The 18,438-nt window shown below is 42.1% G+C and overlaps 1 protein-coding gene across 2 annotated transcripts; it reads left to right on the top strand.

Annotated features, from left to right (window-relative positions):
* The first annotated feature begins 247 nt into the window (after window positions 1-247).
* LOC104145609 (protein mono-ADP-ribosyltransferase PARP14) lies at window positions 248-18,342 on the top strand. Of its 2 annotated transcripts, XM_068949127.1 has the most exons (17): window positions 248-473; window positions 1,543-1,682; window positions 1,774-1,807; window positions 2,906-3,160; window positions 3,808-4,044; window positions 5,270-7,542; window positions 9,047-9,283; window positions 9,527-9,748; window positions 9,935-9,998; window positions 10,656-10,805; window positions 11,502-11,564; window positions 12,984-13,151; window positions 13,413-13,619; window positions 13,710-14,318; window positions 14,874-15,019; window positions 16,326-16,500; window positions 17,711-18,342. In XM_068949127.1, the coding sequence occupies exons 1-17, from the start codon at window positions 281-283 to the stop codon at window positions 17,998-18,000; spliced, it is 5,463 nt and encodes a 1,820-aa protein (XP_068805228.1). In that variant the 5' UTR covers window positions 248-280; the 3' UTR covers window positions 18,001-18,342. The 2 variants fall into 2 exon arrangements, with proteins under 2 accessions (XP_068805228.1, XP_068805229.1); XM_068949128.1 differs by lacking the exon at window positions 13,413-13,619.
* The last annotated feature ends 96 nt before the right edge of the window (window positions 18,343-18,438 follow it).

Below are 18,438 nucleotides of genomic sequence, written 5' to 3'. Positions count from 1 at the left end.
TATTCTGCCCGAGAGGGGAGCATGGCAGCGCCTATGCGTAACCGCAGTACAGGGAGCCGCTTCCCTGGTTGAGGCGGCGGCAGGACGCTCAGCAGCAGCGGCCACAGCGGGGACGTGCGCCGCGGGGCAGCGGCGGCCCTGCTGGCTGCGGGCGGCCGCGCCGGGGAAGCCCCGGGGCAGAGGCCACCCCGCCCCGCGCTGCGCCCCGGGAAACGAAAGCGAAAGGCGGCGGGGAGCCAGGGGCCGGGGCCGGAGGGCGGCGGAGCGGAGCGGCGCGGCCATGGCGGAGCAGCGGCCGGGCGCCTTGCCGCTGCTGGTGCGCGGCGACTGGGGCGCCGCCGAGCCGCCGGGCGCCCTGCGGAAGAAGCTGCTCTGCTACTTCCAGAGCCAGAAGCGCTCGGGCGGCGGCGAGTGCGAGCTGCGAGCGGGGCCGGCGCCCGGGCACCTCCTCGTCTGCTTCGCCCACCGCGACGGTGAGCGGCCGGGGGGCGCGGCGCCCCGGCCCGGCCGGGACCCGCCGGCACTTAAGTATAAGTTAATCTATATTAGGCTGTAACTTTTGTATTAGCTTTCTGCAAACTAAAATATATTAGCTTAGTTATACATAATGTAATACGTGTCAGACAGTATCGTATAGTATGTATGATATGCTGATACATACATCCTATACTATACAGCATAGAACACGTAGTATATATATTAACTTACATCTATATAAACTTAATTTCTATGCTCCGTACTGTTCTCTAGATTGAATTTTGAATAAGAAAATTCACAGGAACGTACATCAGTGTGTATAGTGTATTGTGTTTCGTGCATTGTCTATTAGCTTACATATATCAACTTAATTTCGAGGCTCAGAACTATTCTCTAGATTGAATTTTGAATGATACAACTTACCAGAACGTAAGGCAATGTATATTGTATATTAAGATGCATATTAATTTTGATGCACAGTAGTAGTCTCTGGATTGCACTTTGATAAAACGTATTAGAATGGAAGTTAAAATACGTATCCTGCACTGTATGTTACGTTGTATGTATCACATCATCTGTCATAATTATATACTAACTTGCAGAAAGGTAGAAAGCATTCAACTGCGATTGTTTTATAACTATATATGTTCTCTATATTATATGTATGCAATATATAAAGCATATGTTTACAGCATATTATGTATTTGTATTATGTATTTGCTTGTGTGTAAATATATATATTTTATATATACATATATATGTTCCCCTTCCACCCCCACCCCTTATCATGCCTTCCAGTCTCTGACCGCGCAGCTGGGCAGATAAGAAGTGCTGCCCCGAGCCTCTGCTGCGGCATTGCCTGGAAGAGGGCCTGCGAACTGGCGTCCTTTGCCCGGTCCTTCTCAGGAGGAAACCTTCGCGCACGTCACGTAGCATCACAAGTTTACAGCTCTTTCATTTCCTGGGACAAGTGCATGTGTCCTAATGTAATGGAAGAAAAGTGCTGAGTGGTTTAAAACTAGTATTTCTCTTTAGACTGTTCCTGTTTTCTTTGTTTCTATTTAGTGAGGCAGCGAGTTCTTCAGAGACAGACTCATGAGCTGGATTTGGGAGAAAAGAGGAAATTGAAGTTGCTTGTCACAGAGCCTGAAACAGCAGTGGCCACTGAAAAGGAGGCATCTGAGGAAAAATTAGTTCCTACAAAGGTGAACAGAAAATGTAATCCTAACCAGAGCTTTGAAATATTGGTGAGAGTGTCGAATCATTCACGGATGTTTTTCTTTAAATTTATTTTAGGATCTTGGTGCCGCGAGCAAACTTCAAAAACAAGGTGAAGTGTTACCCGTCACTCTGTGTATAAGAGACCAGAACAATTTGTCATAAAATGAAAGCGTTGGTGCTCTTTTTCTGCACAGTTCTCCATTTCTGTAGGGAGTTGTGCTGAAAATGTCTCTCTGAGTTTGGCAACCCGACTTAGTGTTACATGGAAAGATAACCAGCCGTGAACACTTCAGATGTCATCACCAAGGATGGAGCTCATCTTGCCTTAGACCACACACCTGGTTTTAGCTTCTAATGTAGCTGTTTTAAGGAGAGGAGTATCTCCAGAGAGGGATTTATTTTCCTTATCCTGGATACCTATTCTAAAATGAGATATACGTATAAACACGTGTACTGAAATTCTTAATCCTAGGCTGAGTGTCTTTTGTATTCCCTACGGTTAGGAGATTCTGCGAAGAATGGGGATGCATCTCCCTAATTCATTAATGAGTTTGGTTAGATCCTCTTTCAGCAATATTCTAGTAAGGTTTATGAGTCAAAATGCAATCTGGAAAATAGTATTGCATGTAGAAATCTGCATTGGTGAAAAGTAAATACTCAGTCCTCAAGACTGAGTCAAGAAAGACCAGTTAATCAGGAAGTTCTTCAAGGATTACTCCCATATATTTTTCTTTCTGTTTGAAATCCTGTTTAATGATATGTTTGGTATGTTTTTCCTCCTTTTAAAATTAGGTACTCAAAGTTATCATATACTTTTTTAGTTTATACTAGAGAGGAACCTGAAAGTAATGCTAATTATCGCAAAACATCTCCAGATGCTACTTCTAATACTTTTGTTGCATCGACCTAGTTTCCATTTTTGTTGCACCAACCCAGTTTTTCCATTTCCATGTCTTACTGGACATGGTGGAGCAGCTGATCCCTGCAAGTGAACTAGAAGCTAACAAAAACACAGTAGCATATGTAGAGCAATCCTCTGCAATTCTTTCTTTTTTTCCTCTGTAGAAGGAAAGGAGAGAAATACCTGGAGAGATAGAGACAAGACGAACATTCAGAAAATAAAAAGAGACTGGAAAGTAAAATATGTTTATTCCAGGAAATGTGTGTCGTTACATAACATAGCTTATCTGTGTTGACGATGATGCAGGGGAAGCCTTGCAGGCGACAGGGAGTTTTGTGGCAAATACTGAACTGCGGGAGAAGTCGTGCTCCATGGAGAACATTGCAGAGCGCTGCGTAGGGATCTCGCCTTCGGTGGCCCTCGAAAACGTACAGCACTTCAATGCAAAATGCTTATGTATGCTGCTGGAGAATGTCAGTGGCTTAATAGCTCATGATGACTTCCGTGTGGAAATGATACCTGAAATAAATGCTGCTGTGGCCACCTTCACAGAAAGTACTGGTAAGACAGAATGAGCACGGTCAGTTATTGCCATGTATGTGTATGAATAACAGTTTTCAGAGCTCGAGTCTGCTCCCGTTAGAGATTCGAACAGTAAAAAAAAAAAAAAAAAAAAAATTCAGTGTACCTGGACTGTAGTCTCTCAGTAAAAATGCAAGTCTTATTTTATACCGTTTCCTGAAAACGTCTGTCTGACCCAAACGTTACAGTGAAAAAAAGATAATTGTGCCATCTTCATGACTGAAATTGGACAACAATGTTTCATTGCCTTTACCTTATTTTGGGATCAATAAAGAAGAATTAGAAGCAGGCTGAGTATGGAAATGGACTGTGCGAATCCCTAAAGCAAATGAGGTCTCCATTTGACAAGACAGAAAAATGACAAGAAGTACTTGTTTATACCAGAGTGGAACGGGGCAGGGGACCAGGCAGAGGCATAGAGGTGGTGAACAGCACAGAGGAACGTGGCTGCTCCCATTTTCCCCTCTTTTATTATAACACAGAGGAAAATTTACTCGGCAGCAAAGACAGTTTAGCTCCAAATACAGAGAGAAGCAGACTCAGCTCATGTCTATGCCATAAGCCATAGCCAGGACTGATAATCATGCAGAAAACATACTCAGTTACTACTGCTTTTCTGTTTGCAGATGCTGAAGAATTTGTCAAAAAATGTGCAGAAAACAAGAGAATTAAGAAATTTAAAATTACCGCCAGGCTTCTTGAAGTGACCCACAGCATCAAGGCTGAAAACATACCAGCTAGCGTTTCTATGGACTATATCACTGTTTATTTTGAGAGCACGCGCAATGGAGGTGGGCCCGTGTCGGACATCCAGCTCCTGCCTGAGGAGCACTCGGCCATCATTACTTTCTGTGATCCCAAAGGTAATGCTGCCTCGCTCTGTTGCCTGACCTGAACAGGCTGCTCCCAGGCAGAGGGCCTGGAAGAAAATGACGGAAATGCCCAGCGTGCACCGCCCTGTGCCTGAGAAGGGCTCTGCCCTTCTGCAGCTTCTGCTCAGCACCTGGCCTTCAGCATCACCTGCTGGTTCGAGCATCTTTCTGAGCTTGTCCCAGTGGACAAGTTTTGACTAAGCGTTAAGTAGGCTCTGACTAAGATCTTAGGATTTAGAGGTATTGCTATGTGTCTAGGATTTCAGCACCTCTCCGTCTAGGGCATGCAGTTCTCTGCTACCAATGGTTCATTTTAAGACCTGCTTTACAAGTGGGTTGTTGCTGCTGATGGTGTTCCCCCTTCACAGAAGTTTTTATCTGTGATCTGATGTTACAGCTTAGTTGTATTTGGGGGCAGAGGTAGCAGGATCTGTTAATGGCTTTGGCTTTGATAGCTAGCTTCCAAAAACTAACTGAGGTCAAATTTCTTCAGTATCTGGGAGGGATACAGCTAAATAACAATCTTATTATTATTGTAAGTTTGGAGTCTCTGCCCCGTTTTGAAGTCAGGACAACCTCCAGCAAATATCTCTTGTATTTGGAGACTCATGGCTTAATAAATTCCATTACTTTTAATTAAAGATATCTGCCAGGTGACTGTTTCTCTTCTCCTAACACACCCGTCTTATTTGCTTAAGAATATTTTGGGTATTAAGTTCTTACATAATTTGGCTCATTGTAATGTGTTTTTAAGTGCCTGTCAACTGTATTATTACTTTCCTTTGCCCATCCCAGTTGAAATGGCACAGAAAACATTTAAAAGAATGCACTAGAACCTCAAGTTCTGCTTTAAGTTGAGAATAAGAAACATTTCATACTTAAAAACTTCATATGGCCCTGCACTAGGCCAGTGTTTCCTTAGGAAATGAGAGCAAGCTAAAGCTGTACAGGTAAATACGGCTACAAGCACACTTACCAAACTAGCTGGAGTCAAGCCTCCCATCTTGTCCCCCACAGAGTGGCTGGGAAACGACAAGGACATAAAAATAGCTCTTTCAAATGTAAAACCAAGTTATTTTATTCAATGTAATAATTCTAAGAACAAATGCATTTGCTTGATTTGAAGCTAATGATACGTGTGTGTGTGTGTGTGTATACATATATACATGTGTGTATATATATATATATATGTAGATATCTATGTTTTAAATTTTAGATATAAGCACTATCTTGGAAAAGCAGCATTTACTTGAACGGACGCCAATTTCTGTGCATCCATATTACCATTCCCTGGGAACAGCTCTCTATGGAGAGGAAAGACCAACTGTCAAGATGCCGGACCCCATTGGGGTGCCACTAGATCCATATATCTGGCGGTTTTTACAAAGGCGGGATAAACTGATCCAAGAAATAAACCAGGAAATGGCAGTTTGCCATTGTGATCTGAAATGGCCGCAGACCGATTGTGCACAACCGGAGATTATGTTGTGTCCCTCATCCTCCCTCTCTGAGCAGAAAAAGCTGATGACTCAGTTGATCAAAACATGGAAGCAAGATGCTTCTGCAGAGCTCTCACGCATCATGTCCCGGTACACAGCCATCAAGTGTCAAGTAAATTCAGCGGATTGGGAAGATGTGAAAGCCAGACTGGTGAAAGATGTTGCTTTGATTGTAATGGATGCCTCTGAGGAGATGGTGGTGATAGCTGGCAACAGAGCAGCTGTGGACAGTGCAGAGAAAGAAGTGAGGGAATGCATGGAAAAAGCCATGAAAAAAAGTGAAAGGCAAAAACAGAGTATAGAAATTTCTGTATCAGTGATGTCAGGGAAGTATGCAGTTTTGCACAATGCTGGGCTGGAAGAGAATATTTACAAAGAATATCCATGCTTAAAGATCTTTTATGATGATACAAAAAAAACTATTCAGTTGTGTGGATTACCTGCAGAAGTGTATAAAGTCAAAGCTGACTTACTGGAAAAGGTACTGAACATGCCATACAAATCAGTTAACGTTGCTCCCCATGTTTTCCATTATCTACAACGTGTAGATAATAAAACAATGTCAGAGAGATTATTTACTTTGAAAAAAATTAAGGCTTTTTATGAGCTTGAGGATGATACTGTAGTGCTGTTTGGAGACTCTCCTAAAGATCTTCTAGATGCAGAAAAGCAAATAAAGACAGATTTAGACTACAAGTGCATTGATCTGGAGGACTCTGAAGTCATTAAAAAGCAAGATTGGAGAAGTCTCGTTGTCTTCTCGTGTAAGAAGTACAATTTTTCCCAGAAAACTGTAGTAATTGATGAACCTGCTGGAAAAGAAAATAAAGTGATCATTACCGGCTTTTCTAAAGCCGTAGCAGAAGTTTATCAGAACATGTTTGATTTTATAGATAGAAACACTCACATGGAAAAAGTAATCCCAGCTAAGTCAGTGGCAGTAGTGCAGTTCGTAGAGGAGGAAAAATCCAGTGTTTGTCTTGAACTGGGGAAGAAAGGTGTGACAGTATGTTTTGGCACCAAGGCACCATCTATTTCTCTGAGCGGACCAAGAGCAGAAGTGTCAAAGGCAGTCACCATATTTGAGCAAATTCTCTCCTCGCTGCACTGTGAAAATAGGGTAATTGATAAACCAGGAGCCAAAGAGTTTTTCACAGAGAGGAAAGATCTGTATGTTTTGGAGGCAAAGCAGAAATACAACTGTTTGATTAGGCTAGAAGTAGAACAAGAACAAACGAGTGAAAAAGTCGATAATAAAGAGAAAAGAGAGCTCCACTACAAGGAAACCCTGAAAGGTGGAGTTGTAATAGCGGTTTATAAAGGTGACTTGTATAATTATCCAGTGGATGTTGTGGTAAACATATTGAATGAAGATTCAAAACCTGTTGGTGGCCTTGCTGGGGCACTTCTACAAGCGGCTGGTCCAGACCTGCAAAGAGAGTATGAGCAGCTTCTGGAGAAGCACAAGTGCTTGAAGCCTGGATGTGCCATCATCACCGGCGCGGGGAAGCTCCCCTGCAAGCACGTGATTCATGCTGTTGGGCCCAGGTGGAGGAAAAAAGAGATAGGAAAATGTTTGCTCTTGGTAAGAAAGACAGTGAATAAATGTCTGCAGCTCGCCAAAACGTATAATCATCGCTCCATAGCTCTTCCCTGTATAAACCCTGGGATTTTTGGCTTCCCGCTGCAACTGTGTGCACATTCAATTGTATCGTCCATCAAGAAAACCTTGGCAGAATCCACAGGGGACAGCAGCTTGAAGGAAGTTCATCTTGTGGACAATGCAGACAAAACAGTTCAAGTTCTGAGTGAGACAGTAAAACAAGTGTTTACTGCTAAATCATCCTCCCAGACATCGCTGTCCCAGCCCTCTGAAAGCCAGAGCCCAAAGGAAACCCAGAAAGCCAAGAGAAAAGAGGATCTGCAGATGGTTACAACAAATGAAGGACTGTGCATCAGACTGGAGAAAAGAAATATCCAGGATGCCACGGTAGGCCTTCAACTTTCCAGGTCCTCTCTAACTTCATGTGATTGAAATTTAAGTAGACAATGAAGGATAGTAGGTTAAACTGTTTTACAAGATGGTTGCAACATAAAGAAACATAGGTTCTGTGCTAGCTAAGCAAGGAAGCAAAACTGAAAGGCTGATATCCAGATGGCATATTGGGATCTGTCATTCTGGAGTCCTTTCTAGTGGACAGCCATGAATCAAGTCAAGCTCTTTAGTTCCTACTTGTATTTTATTTGTCCCGGTCGAGGGTAAATGTGTAAAACATTTTCCTTTTTTTTTTTTTGTTTTAAGCGATGTATTTATGTGATCTAGGTATCTAGGTTGGATATGGAGGGAAATCGGAACCCACCTGGGCCATTGAGAGTCATGCTAATGGAGGATATAGCATATTTTTTACCTTCCTTCTCTTTGGATGGGTTATTGACATCATTGTTGTAGATATTACTGGGCTTTAGAAAAGCAACTCCACAGAAGAGGGCATGCCTAGCTTACTTTGATGAAGTCTAGACCTGATTCTGCTTTGATTTTTTTTTCTTTTTCTTTTTTCATTCTTTTTGCTAATGAAGTATTTTGCTGCTCCATCAAGACTCAGTTTACACCTCCAATTTTGTTTGTTTCTGTCACGATGTTTTCTTTACTGTAGTGATATGAAATGTATCGTGATAATTCTCTCTCTTTCAATTGATTTTTATAGTTGGGGAATTTAAAATCTTCTCCGTATCTCATCGCAGCTCCTTCCTGAAGTTGTTATTATTGTCCTGTTGTTTCAATATTAGTTGCTTTTCTTGTCATTTTGGTGTTTGTAAAGGCCTATTCCAACAGAAGAGCAATTTTCAGATGGAGGAAAGCTCAGCGTGACACTTGTCTTTAAAACAGCTCCCTATTTAGTGCGATAGTGGAACTGCAAAGCAAACAGTAGACTTGGGAGCTTTGCCCATTTTACTGCATGAAAGCACAGCAATCTTCACCTCTGTTTGCTGTGCAAGATGCTGCATTTCTGGTAAGGTGTATACAGCCCCACTTCAGTAAAAGGGAGGAAGGGAGCATTATACTTTATACATTACATGTACCTTATACGGTGCATATATTTTATACATATCCACCATTATCTCATGATGATGCTAGAGAAGACGGAGCAATACAACAGCAGTCCTTCACAGGGAAACGTAGACAAGGCTCGGGTGTGGGAAGCGAGGACAAAGCGGACTGCAGAGGCTGCATTCATTTCAACAGCTCCGTGTTTGCCGGGCACGGGCGACCTGCTCGAGTGCAGGACCTGCGTTGTGGATACGGCGGATGCGATGCCTCCTTCTGTGGGCTTCTGGCAAGTCCAGGAATTCTCAGTGTGCAGAATCTGTGCTGAAAACTGGGTCATTTCTCCATTGGCATCCTGTTGTTCTTACTGCATTTTGCTTTGATAGTCCTGGTGCATATTTTTACTTAAAATCTGGCTATAGATATTTTTCTTGTAATTTTGTTTCAGACGGATGTTATTGTCAACAGCGTTGGCCTGGATCTGCAGCTTGGCGTGGGACCTCTTTGCAAAGCCTTGCTGGAAAAGGCTGGACCGGGACTCCAGTTAGAGTTTGACAGGGAAAAGCAAGGACAGGTAGCTGGTCAAGGGACCGTGCTCTGCACTGGTGGATGTAATCTGTCCTGCAAGTCCGTGCTTCATGCTGTTCTTCCTGGGTGGGACAGAGGAAAAGGACAGGCTCTGAAGGTAGATTTTAATTATTTGAAAAGTCTTTGATTTTGAAAACTGATTTACTCTGAAGTTTCAGATTTAAAAATAGTAAATTTAGATGACTCAGCTCCATTTGCTCCTGTTTGAGTGACTTTCAAGATGTCTTGATGTGTGGGTGCCGCTGAGGGCTTTTCTCATACCAGTGTAGTCTCTATGGAATTAATAATAAATAATATAATATTCAAAAAGAAAACAAGGCACCTTTGCTGTCTTTTACAGACCCTAGAAGACATAGTCAATTGCTGCCTGCAGAAGACTGAAGCACTTGCACTGAATTCGATCACTTTCCCAGCAATTGGAACTGGAGGATTTGGATTTCCGAAATCCACCGTCGCTAAATTAATGTTCGATGTAGTGTTCAAGTTCAGTAGCAGTCACGCTCCGAAGACCCTTCGGGAAGTTCACTTTCTCTTGCACCCGAATGATACCGATAACATTCAGGTAGTTCTTCTCAGGGTAAAGCCATCCATGTGAAGTGCTATTTCAGTTATGCCTTACCAATATATTTTAGTTATATTGCTTTCTTAAGGAATACTTTAGCGCTTTCATACTGCGTTAGGTCAGTGAAAGCAGGCTGTCTCTCCAGTGTTTCATTGCCTCACCTGGGCACCTTTTTTCTCATCCTAGGCATTTACCAGTGAACTAGACTATAGGGTAGCTGAGAATCGCAGTGTTGCAGCACCACAGCAAAGTAAGTTTTCCAGGGGTGGGAGGGGGGACCCGGGGGAAAAGGTAAATATTTTAAAGCAATTTTATGCACACGCAGGTGACAGATGAAACGTCACCAAGACACGTTTTTTTTTTTCCTCCCAATGGACTGACATTCTTAAAAAAAATCTTAAAGGAGAAATTACATTATTGAGGGCATGCTCACCTCTTAGTGAGGCCAGTCATATTAGGCAGAAGAGGATAGATATCCTGATGGGATACCTTACAAAGCGGTGGCAGGGGGGAGGAATCTCCATTACTGATATTACTTAAATTGAAGTTGGATATTCTGTTTCATGTGGAGGTTAATTCAGGAAAGGCTGTTAACGCAGATGGTCCGATTGGATAACCACAACAGTCCTGTCTGAATTTGTAATACTTGAATCTACAGGAATAGAAATGGTTTCACTTTCACAGTACTTAAACAGGACGGAGTACTTGCCTGCTTTCAGCGATGGTGTAAAGAGAAGTAGGCAGAGGCTCTCTAGATGCTGTCAAGTTGGTTTCCCATTCCTCAAAAGGATTTGTTAAATTTAGCTGGCCGCTATTTATCTAATGTATAAAGTTTCCATAAATGGAAGAGAATAATAGCCAAAACTAGAACAGGACTGTTTTAAGGTATTTGTTCTTTTCCTTGCAGCTTTCATTGGGCCTGTTAGGACTAACGTGTTGGGAGTTCATGAAATGCAGATTGGTTCTATTACACTCCAAGTAATTATTGGAGATATTACTAAGGAAGACACAGATGTTATTGTAAACATATCAAATCCAACATTTCATGCCACATCAGGTATTGCATTGAATATATAGTTCTTTAATGGTAAATTTGTGCTAGCTTTTAGAAAGGAGAAGGGAAAGAATTGTCTGTATATGCAACTTTTTATGAAGTATTTTTCAGATAAGAGAGTGAGTGGGAGTGGTGATTTGTGAGATAATAGACCTCAAGCCATCTAGGGTTTTATATATGCCCTGAATATTCCATTTCATTAACCAAACTACTCAAACAGAAGACACCTGACCAGATTTTTGTTGCTTAAAAATAAAAACTCTTAACTAAAAGGGAACTTTTAGATCAAATATAACGCCATAAAAATGCTGTGGCCCTAAGGTATCCCTCTGTTAGCCAAAGCCCCGATTAAGAAAATTGACCCGTAAGAAGCTGAAAATTCTTCGGCGACAGTGTGAATTGTAAGAATGAAGGACAGCAAATGATACAACTGCAAGCAACCAGAGAGTTTGGTGAGGAGCATGCTCTTGCTGGTGGAGTGATGCAATTGGAGTTATTCTTCGTGATTTCTGATCAATAATGAAGGCAGTGCTCTCCTCGCAGCTCGTACAGTCCGTCACGGAGGGCATGTAGCTGGCAAGGTTTTATACTCTGCAGGAATTTGGGGTGTTCATAGACTATAGAATTTGGATAAAGTTTTGAGTAGAGATAGCTAAGGTGACTTATTAAATGTGTATGCTTTTCCTTGTCTCATTTAAGGGGTTTTCAAAGCAATTATGGATGCTGCTGGTTCCCAGGTAGAAGGAGAATGTGCTCAGTATGGTACGTCACAGCATCCTATTTAATTTGATTAGATTTTTCTGAAGATTAAACCTAATGTTGTTATTATGATTCTCTACTCTGATAGTATAATTACTGTATCAGAAAAAATAGCTTTCACTTTAAGGAATTTCGAAAAATCCTGTTGTCATGACACCCACTTTGAGAATTTCTACTCTCACAACTGAGTAGAAGTTGGGTACAGTTTTCTGATGCTAATGAGTGCTTGGAAATTATTGTAATTTTAGGTCTTGACCCCTGAGATTACTCAAGCATGTGCCTGACAGAAGTAGTCCAATTGACTTTAGCATAATTTTTCAGCTTACCTATTGTCAGCTATGGGGCAACTGAAGTTTTAAGACTAATGCCAATACTGAGGAAAAGTGGGATGTTTTCTGTTGGCCTGTGCATGACTTCCTAAGTTTCTTAAGAGCTAATAGGCAGTCCGGTCTTGTATTCACAGAGGCACAATTATTTTTAATTGAAATAACATAATTTTATTACCCTGATGAGTTTTTTCTGTAGTCTCTGCATTTGGCCAGACTACTACAGTAGTTAAATCATTGCTCATTGTGGGTGACCCCCAGGAGCACAAGGAGGAGGAGGAGGTTCTGGTCTGCAAAAACAAAATGTTGCTCCTCTGCGTCCAGGAATTAGCTTTCAAGAAGGAGTTTCTTGGGCATTTTTCTCCACTTTGGCTCTGCAATCTCTCCCTTCTTATAGCCTGGTCTCAGCACATACAGAGCATCCCTCAGTCAGTCATTACTTTTGTGACCAGTGAAGTGATTTCTATATTCATGAGTCCATCTGTCCTCACAAAATGACTCAATTTTTAGTTGCTTATAATCAAACACAAGTGCTCTGAAAAATGCAAAAGTCTTTTTAAAGATTCCTTGCCACAGTTCTTAGGTGAGTTGGTCATTATCTTAATGACATTATTTTAACTGTTCAGCTCTTCTGCAGAATAATCATTTGAGGCTTTAAGGTACAGGTGGCACAAGAAAGTATTTCTCCTATAAATGAATTGTCCATGTTCCATTGGCATGCTTTTAAATAACTGAGCTCGACAAAGTAAAAGTGTTTCAATTGAGCATAAATTGATATGTTGTACTCAAAAGGAACCTATTTCTTAACAGAGGTCCCAGATGTGTTTACCCTAACACAGAAAATTACAGTCAAGCAGAAAATACAGGCACTTGAGTTACTGTCTCAAAGAAATTCTGAAATCAAAAGATTTGCAGAGGAAACCTGAATCAACTAAAACCAAGATAACAGAGCACACAGTGGCTTTCTCTTCACTTTTTTCACCCATCCACTCTGTATTACTCCAGTGCACGCTAGTATCAATATAAGCAGCTGTGTTATCAGAAGGGGTGGCCACTTTGAAAAGGTTGTGTCTCCTTCTTATCTTCTCTCTTCCAGCTGGGCAGCTTCAAAGTGGCTTTGTTACTACACAAGGTGGAAAGCTGCTGTGCAGTAAAATCATCCACTTGATTCACAGTGCGGATGTGAAGAATCAGGTCGCCAAAGTGCTTCAGGAGTGTGAGCTTCGGATGTACACGTCCGTGGCCTTCCCAGCAATTGGAACAGGTTTGCATTTTCCTGGGAGAACGATTAGGGTTGTGATGGGGGTATTTCAGAAACTGAGACAATATTAACGCCTGCAATAGGGATAACAGATTTGTAGAAGAAACTGCATAAACTGTGACTTGTGAAAGTTCACTGGGATCAGTTCAAACACTACCAGCGCAGTGATACCAGTCTGTGTGAACTGGGATGTGCTGTTTTCTGGATGTTGCCTCGATTCAAATATTGTTCACTGACAGATGCGTGCTTTGTATTTTTGTTTAGGTCAGGCAGGACAGAGTCCAGCAAAGGTAGCTGATAATATGCTGGACGCTATAGTTGAGTTTGCAAGCAAAAAAGCAGTACAGCATTTGAAAACGATTAAAATAGTCATCTTCCAGACAAAGATGATCAGTGATTTTTATGCAAGCATGAAGAAAAGACAAGAGTTAGATGTCCATGATTCTGATACGGATGACTCTAAGTTCACATGTAAGTAGGTGAGCTTTCCATGTGCATGGGCACATAAAACTCAAAATTAGTTTTAAATAAAACTAATTATTACCATGTACTTTGTTACAGCATTTTTGTTGAGCAAAAATCAGTCCACTGAGAAGAAACAACCCTTGGTTTTGGAGAAGAAAGTTGAGTTAGTCACATTCCAGATTTGTGGAGAAAGTCAAAAAAATGTGGATGATGCTGCAACCTGGATAATGAATTTGATTTTAAAGGAACAGTGTGAAAACGTTATTTCAGATGAGCTAATTGAAAGTTTTGATCAGAGACAGATGAAGACTCTGGCAGATCTTCAGAGAACAAAACACGTTACCATTCAGCTTGAAATCAACCAGTCTTCCCCGCACATTAAAATTTCTGGTATTAGCCGCGATGTCTATTCTGTTTCTGTGGAAGTTCAAAATATGATCCAAAAACTCAAGGATACTCAGGAAGAACAATCTAAGGCAGAACTTGTTTATAACCTAGTCGAATGGAGGTATCCAGGAAGCAATGATACTTTTGTAGCTTTTGATAAGCTGACAAATATGCAGCTGGAAGATGCCAAAATAGCTAAAAAAACACATGTTACTGTCAAAATTAAGAATAAGGATTACAAAGTGGATCTGAACACTCTACACGCTAATGATGATCAAGGAACAACTATAAGGATTCAACGTGTGCCAAAGAATGAAGGTAAATTATGGCTTTGTTAATCAAAAAATGTGATGATGATTAGCGAATGATAATTCCGATAAATACAAACTTAGGTATTCCAAAGAAGTAAAGCTATTCCACAACTTTTTTTACTGTTTCTTTTTCTTTTTGCCAAGCATGCCACAGCCAGCAGTCTTTAGTTTCATAATTAGGGGCACGTATGACCAAACCCAGAACTTCATTTTTAAATACAAAACTCATCCATGCCTATGTGACTCGTGAGCACAGATTTCATGCGTAAGTCTGACAAAGGAAGGAAGCGGGGTAGCAAATAATGAGCACAATTCTTCTGTGGTTCTAAAACTTGTTTTAGCTGAGTTTTAGTACTGGGATGATCAGACGAGTGGCAAAATGTAAAATCTTATCAGTGCATGACAGAATTTGTGATTTATTGAAGTGAGAAAATATTATCGGAAAAAAATTATTGCATAAGGTATTGTCCCCTTAGCACTCTGTATCCAGTCCGTTGGGAAGAGCTGTGCCTGTAAAACCAAGCTAGCTGTCTGGAAGAATAATCCCACCCTTGTGTTGCAGAGAAGGAGTCGATAGAGCTGCCCACCAAGTGGGAAGACATGAAGGAGGAGCGGGTCAGGGTGGTGAACCTCCCGCCGGCGAGTCAGGAGTATCTGGATGTTAAGAAGGCGTTTCAGAAAACCTGTCCCAGCCACACCATAGAGAAGGTGAAGTCATACGACAAAAGTGAACTCTTTGGCTGAAAATGTCGACAGACGCTCTGCGTACTTGTTTGTAAAGTGTCTGCAACCTAATATACCTTCCACGTGGCAACCTCCCCAGCACTGCACAGTGCGGGTATAAACCAAATCGAATTTTCTACGGCTTGCATTGGCGTTTCTTCCTTGCCAGTAATGCAAAGCCAGTGGCTGCCAGGCTTCAGGCCGAGTTTGCGTTCAACGCATTCGGTACTCAGGATTTCCACTTAGGAAGTTCTGTACTGAAAAGGATTTAGAGATGGAAGCAGTGGTCAGGTCCGCTCCCTGCTGGGAGCTCTCTGCAGCCCTGGCCTCACAGGCTGGCCGTGAAGCTCTTTTACTGTTTCAGCACAGTGTTTCCAGGCTAGGTGTCGGTTTTAACCAAAATGTTGGCAGTTGCTTCTGTTTGTTGAAAAGTCTGCAAAGCGCTGTACAGAAAGATAATTGCCAAGGAGAACGTGGAATTATTTAGAAGCAAGGAGGGGCAATAAATATGTGAAAATAAGGTAGAAATAAGAGTGGAAACGTATTTGGAAAATTTTCTCCTATGATGAGACTCGCTGAGTGTGGTCACTAAGACATGAATAGAGGAAAATACTAGTGCAGAACGGGAAAGATCACGTAATGACATAATGTCTTTTCCGTTGAAAATGGAAAGCTCTGAGTCCTTTTTCTGCTGAAAATGGAAAGCTATTACAGCAATGCCTTTAAGATTATACTTTGATGCAAATATACTGTATTTCCCCCAAGCTATATTCAGATTGTTCGCATAAGGAGCCAGCAGCATCTGTCCTCCTACCAATTTATTTTTATATAGCAGTTTCTCACGGGCTGCTAAGCTACACAGTGAAGGGGTAATTTTGACTTTCAAGCTAAGATCTAGAAGAGAAACATTAAACATAATGCTACAGTCTAGCCTTTAGTGGGAAAGTCATCAGTAAAGATGATTAGGCTGCACAGAATAGCCATAGGGCAACAGCATTTTTGCAAAAACACCGGTGCATAGCTGCCATAATTGCCTATGTACCTGGTATATTAGGTAAGGCAGATGTATGACAAAAATTACCAAGGTCGAAAACATTTTTGTAAGCTAATACTTTGGTGTCTAATTTTGAAGAGGCTCAAATGCCCATTTTCACAACCCGAACCCCATGCTAACAGGGCAGAGTGGTAACTACTCTCATTCATTAAGCTTGGTTTTGTTTTAATGGTTTGCTGTCCTGATAAATACAGGTCCCTACCAGTATAAATACAGCTCTACTTTCTAACTTTGCAGATTGAAAGAATACAAAATCCCTTCCTCTGGCAGACCTACCAACTCAAAAAGAGATCTCTGGACATAAAGAACAAAAATCAGAATAATGAGAAGTTGCTGTTTCACGGGACAGCAGGATCCTCATTGAGCACCATCAATTACAATGGATTTAATCGTGGCTTTGCTGGAAAAAATGGTGAGTCGTGACCCAACGCAGGTAACTTCTCAAACACGTGTCTGATATTTAAGGGGATAACAGCATTGTAGTACTCTAGACACAACATGAGGGTTGAATAAAGTTGGAGAACAAAATAAGAGGCAACTCTAGAGCGTAACCTGCATGGACAGAGGCATTAACCTGATCCATGGCCTCTTTTTTATGAACCCGATCATCGAGAAGGTCTCGGAGAAAGCTCGTCTGCTCTGAAAGCAAACCCGAGTGGCCTTCAAGAAATGCTTGCTGGTACCTGCAAACAGAAGGGCACCAGGGCTGCTGCTCTGCATCCTCCTGTCTTGGGCAAAGCCAGCTGATGAGGTAGCAGTGCAGAGACTTCTCCTTCTGCCTCCAAAGATAAGGACAACACGAGCAATCGGAAGATCCCATTCCACTCACTTTTTTTTTTTTTTTACAGATTAAATCCATTTAAATTAATTAATTATTCCTTCCCCTTTAATAGTTGTGGGGGACAACTGTTAAACATTTAGCAGAAAGACTTTTTGTGTTAGTTCAAAGATTGTTTTTTTGGCTTTGTGTTTTTTTCCCCCCAGTTCCTCTAGCACGGTCATGCAATGGTTGAGTGTGAGGTCACATTCAACGTTGAGGAACAGGATCCAAACAGGTGGAATTTGTCCAGAATTTAGGTGCTGGTTGCTCTTGGAAGTCCTGCCACCTTACCCCAAAAGCACTTGCTTTTTGTCCGTAAGGGTTTCTGCCTTCAGGTATCTTTGTACACGCGTAGGACTGACTTCATCGTGAGAGAGCGGACAGCTTAATTCAAATCTAATGGACACTTTAGCCTGAGCTAGATCCAATCTGTCTCAAAGAACCGTGACTCCTCCAACTTATGACTGTGAAGTGTAACTGGAAAACTGTAATTACAATTACGTAGCCATTTTAAGATGAAAAGACTGCTGAAAATTTGCGGTTTAGTCGGTAGAAAATTGCACGAGGCTAAACAGAGAGAAGAGCCTTTTTCTCTGTAGGAAAGAAAACCTGGGCGATGACAGCTCAGCTCGTCTGTACCTGACACCCAAGTAGATTGAGGCTGGATTCTGGTCCAAACGATTATTTCTGGTCCAAAAGATTATTGAAAAAAAAAAAGGGGGGGGGGTGAGGGAGGAGCTTTAGGGATGCTTCAGCGAATGCGAACGCTAACTCTGTTTGGAAATGTTGTCTTTCCAAACAGCTGCCGCGATTGGAAACGGAACCTACTTTGCCGTTGGGGCGAATTATTCTGCTCAGGATACTTATTCCAGACCAGATACGAATGGCAAAAAACACATGTACTTGGCTCGGGTCCTCACCGGGCAATACTGCGCTGGGAGCGCAGGACTGATTACTCCCCCACCAAAAAACGCAGCAGATCCCACCGACCTGTACGACAGCGTGGTCGATAATGTGAATCTTCCAACAATGTTTGTCATATTCAACGACATTCAGGCCTACCCAGAGTACCTGATTACTTTCAGGACCTAGAATATTTTTAATATAAAGTGCCAAGGGGCTGCCTGCGAGGGCTTACTTAAAACACTTGCTCTCCGAGGCAGTAACCTTGCTCTCCGGGGCAGTTTTCTCAGGGCTCCACGGACCTTTGTAGCCGGCAGGAGTCCCAAAGGGCCTCTGCGAGCGTTGTCTCAGCCCTGCCCCGTGCCGTCGGGGCGCGCGCGGTGAGCTCCGGGGTACAAATTCCTCAATTTAGAGCCGTTCCTTAGGGGCGTTTGGCGCAGTTCCCTGCCTCACGGGAATCAGATCTTCTGCCTGCGGGATCTGGGCTTCTGGAATTTTAAATTTAAGATTAAAAAAAAAAACAAAAAACCACCACAACCTCTGCTTTCTTCCAGACGGCATTGCAGCATTAACCATTAAATCGGGTGGAACTGCCCAGAGGAGCCTATGGGCCGTTCTGGGTTAGCA

This window comes from Struthio camelus, chromosome 6 (assembly GCF_040807025.1).
Source record: "Struthio camelus isolate bStrCam1 chromosome 6, bStrCam1.hap1, whole genome shotgun sequence".
Taxonomy (NCBI): domain Eukaryota; kingdom Metazoa; phylum Chordata; class Aves; order Struthioniformes; family Struthionidae; genus Struthio; species Struthio camelus.
The sequence above is the reverse complement of the archived record's forward strand: the minus strand, read 5'-3'. Positions and strand labels throughout refer to the sequence as shown.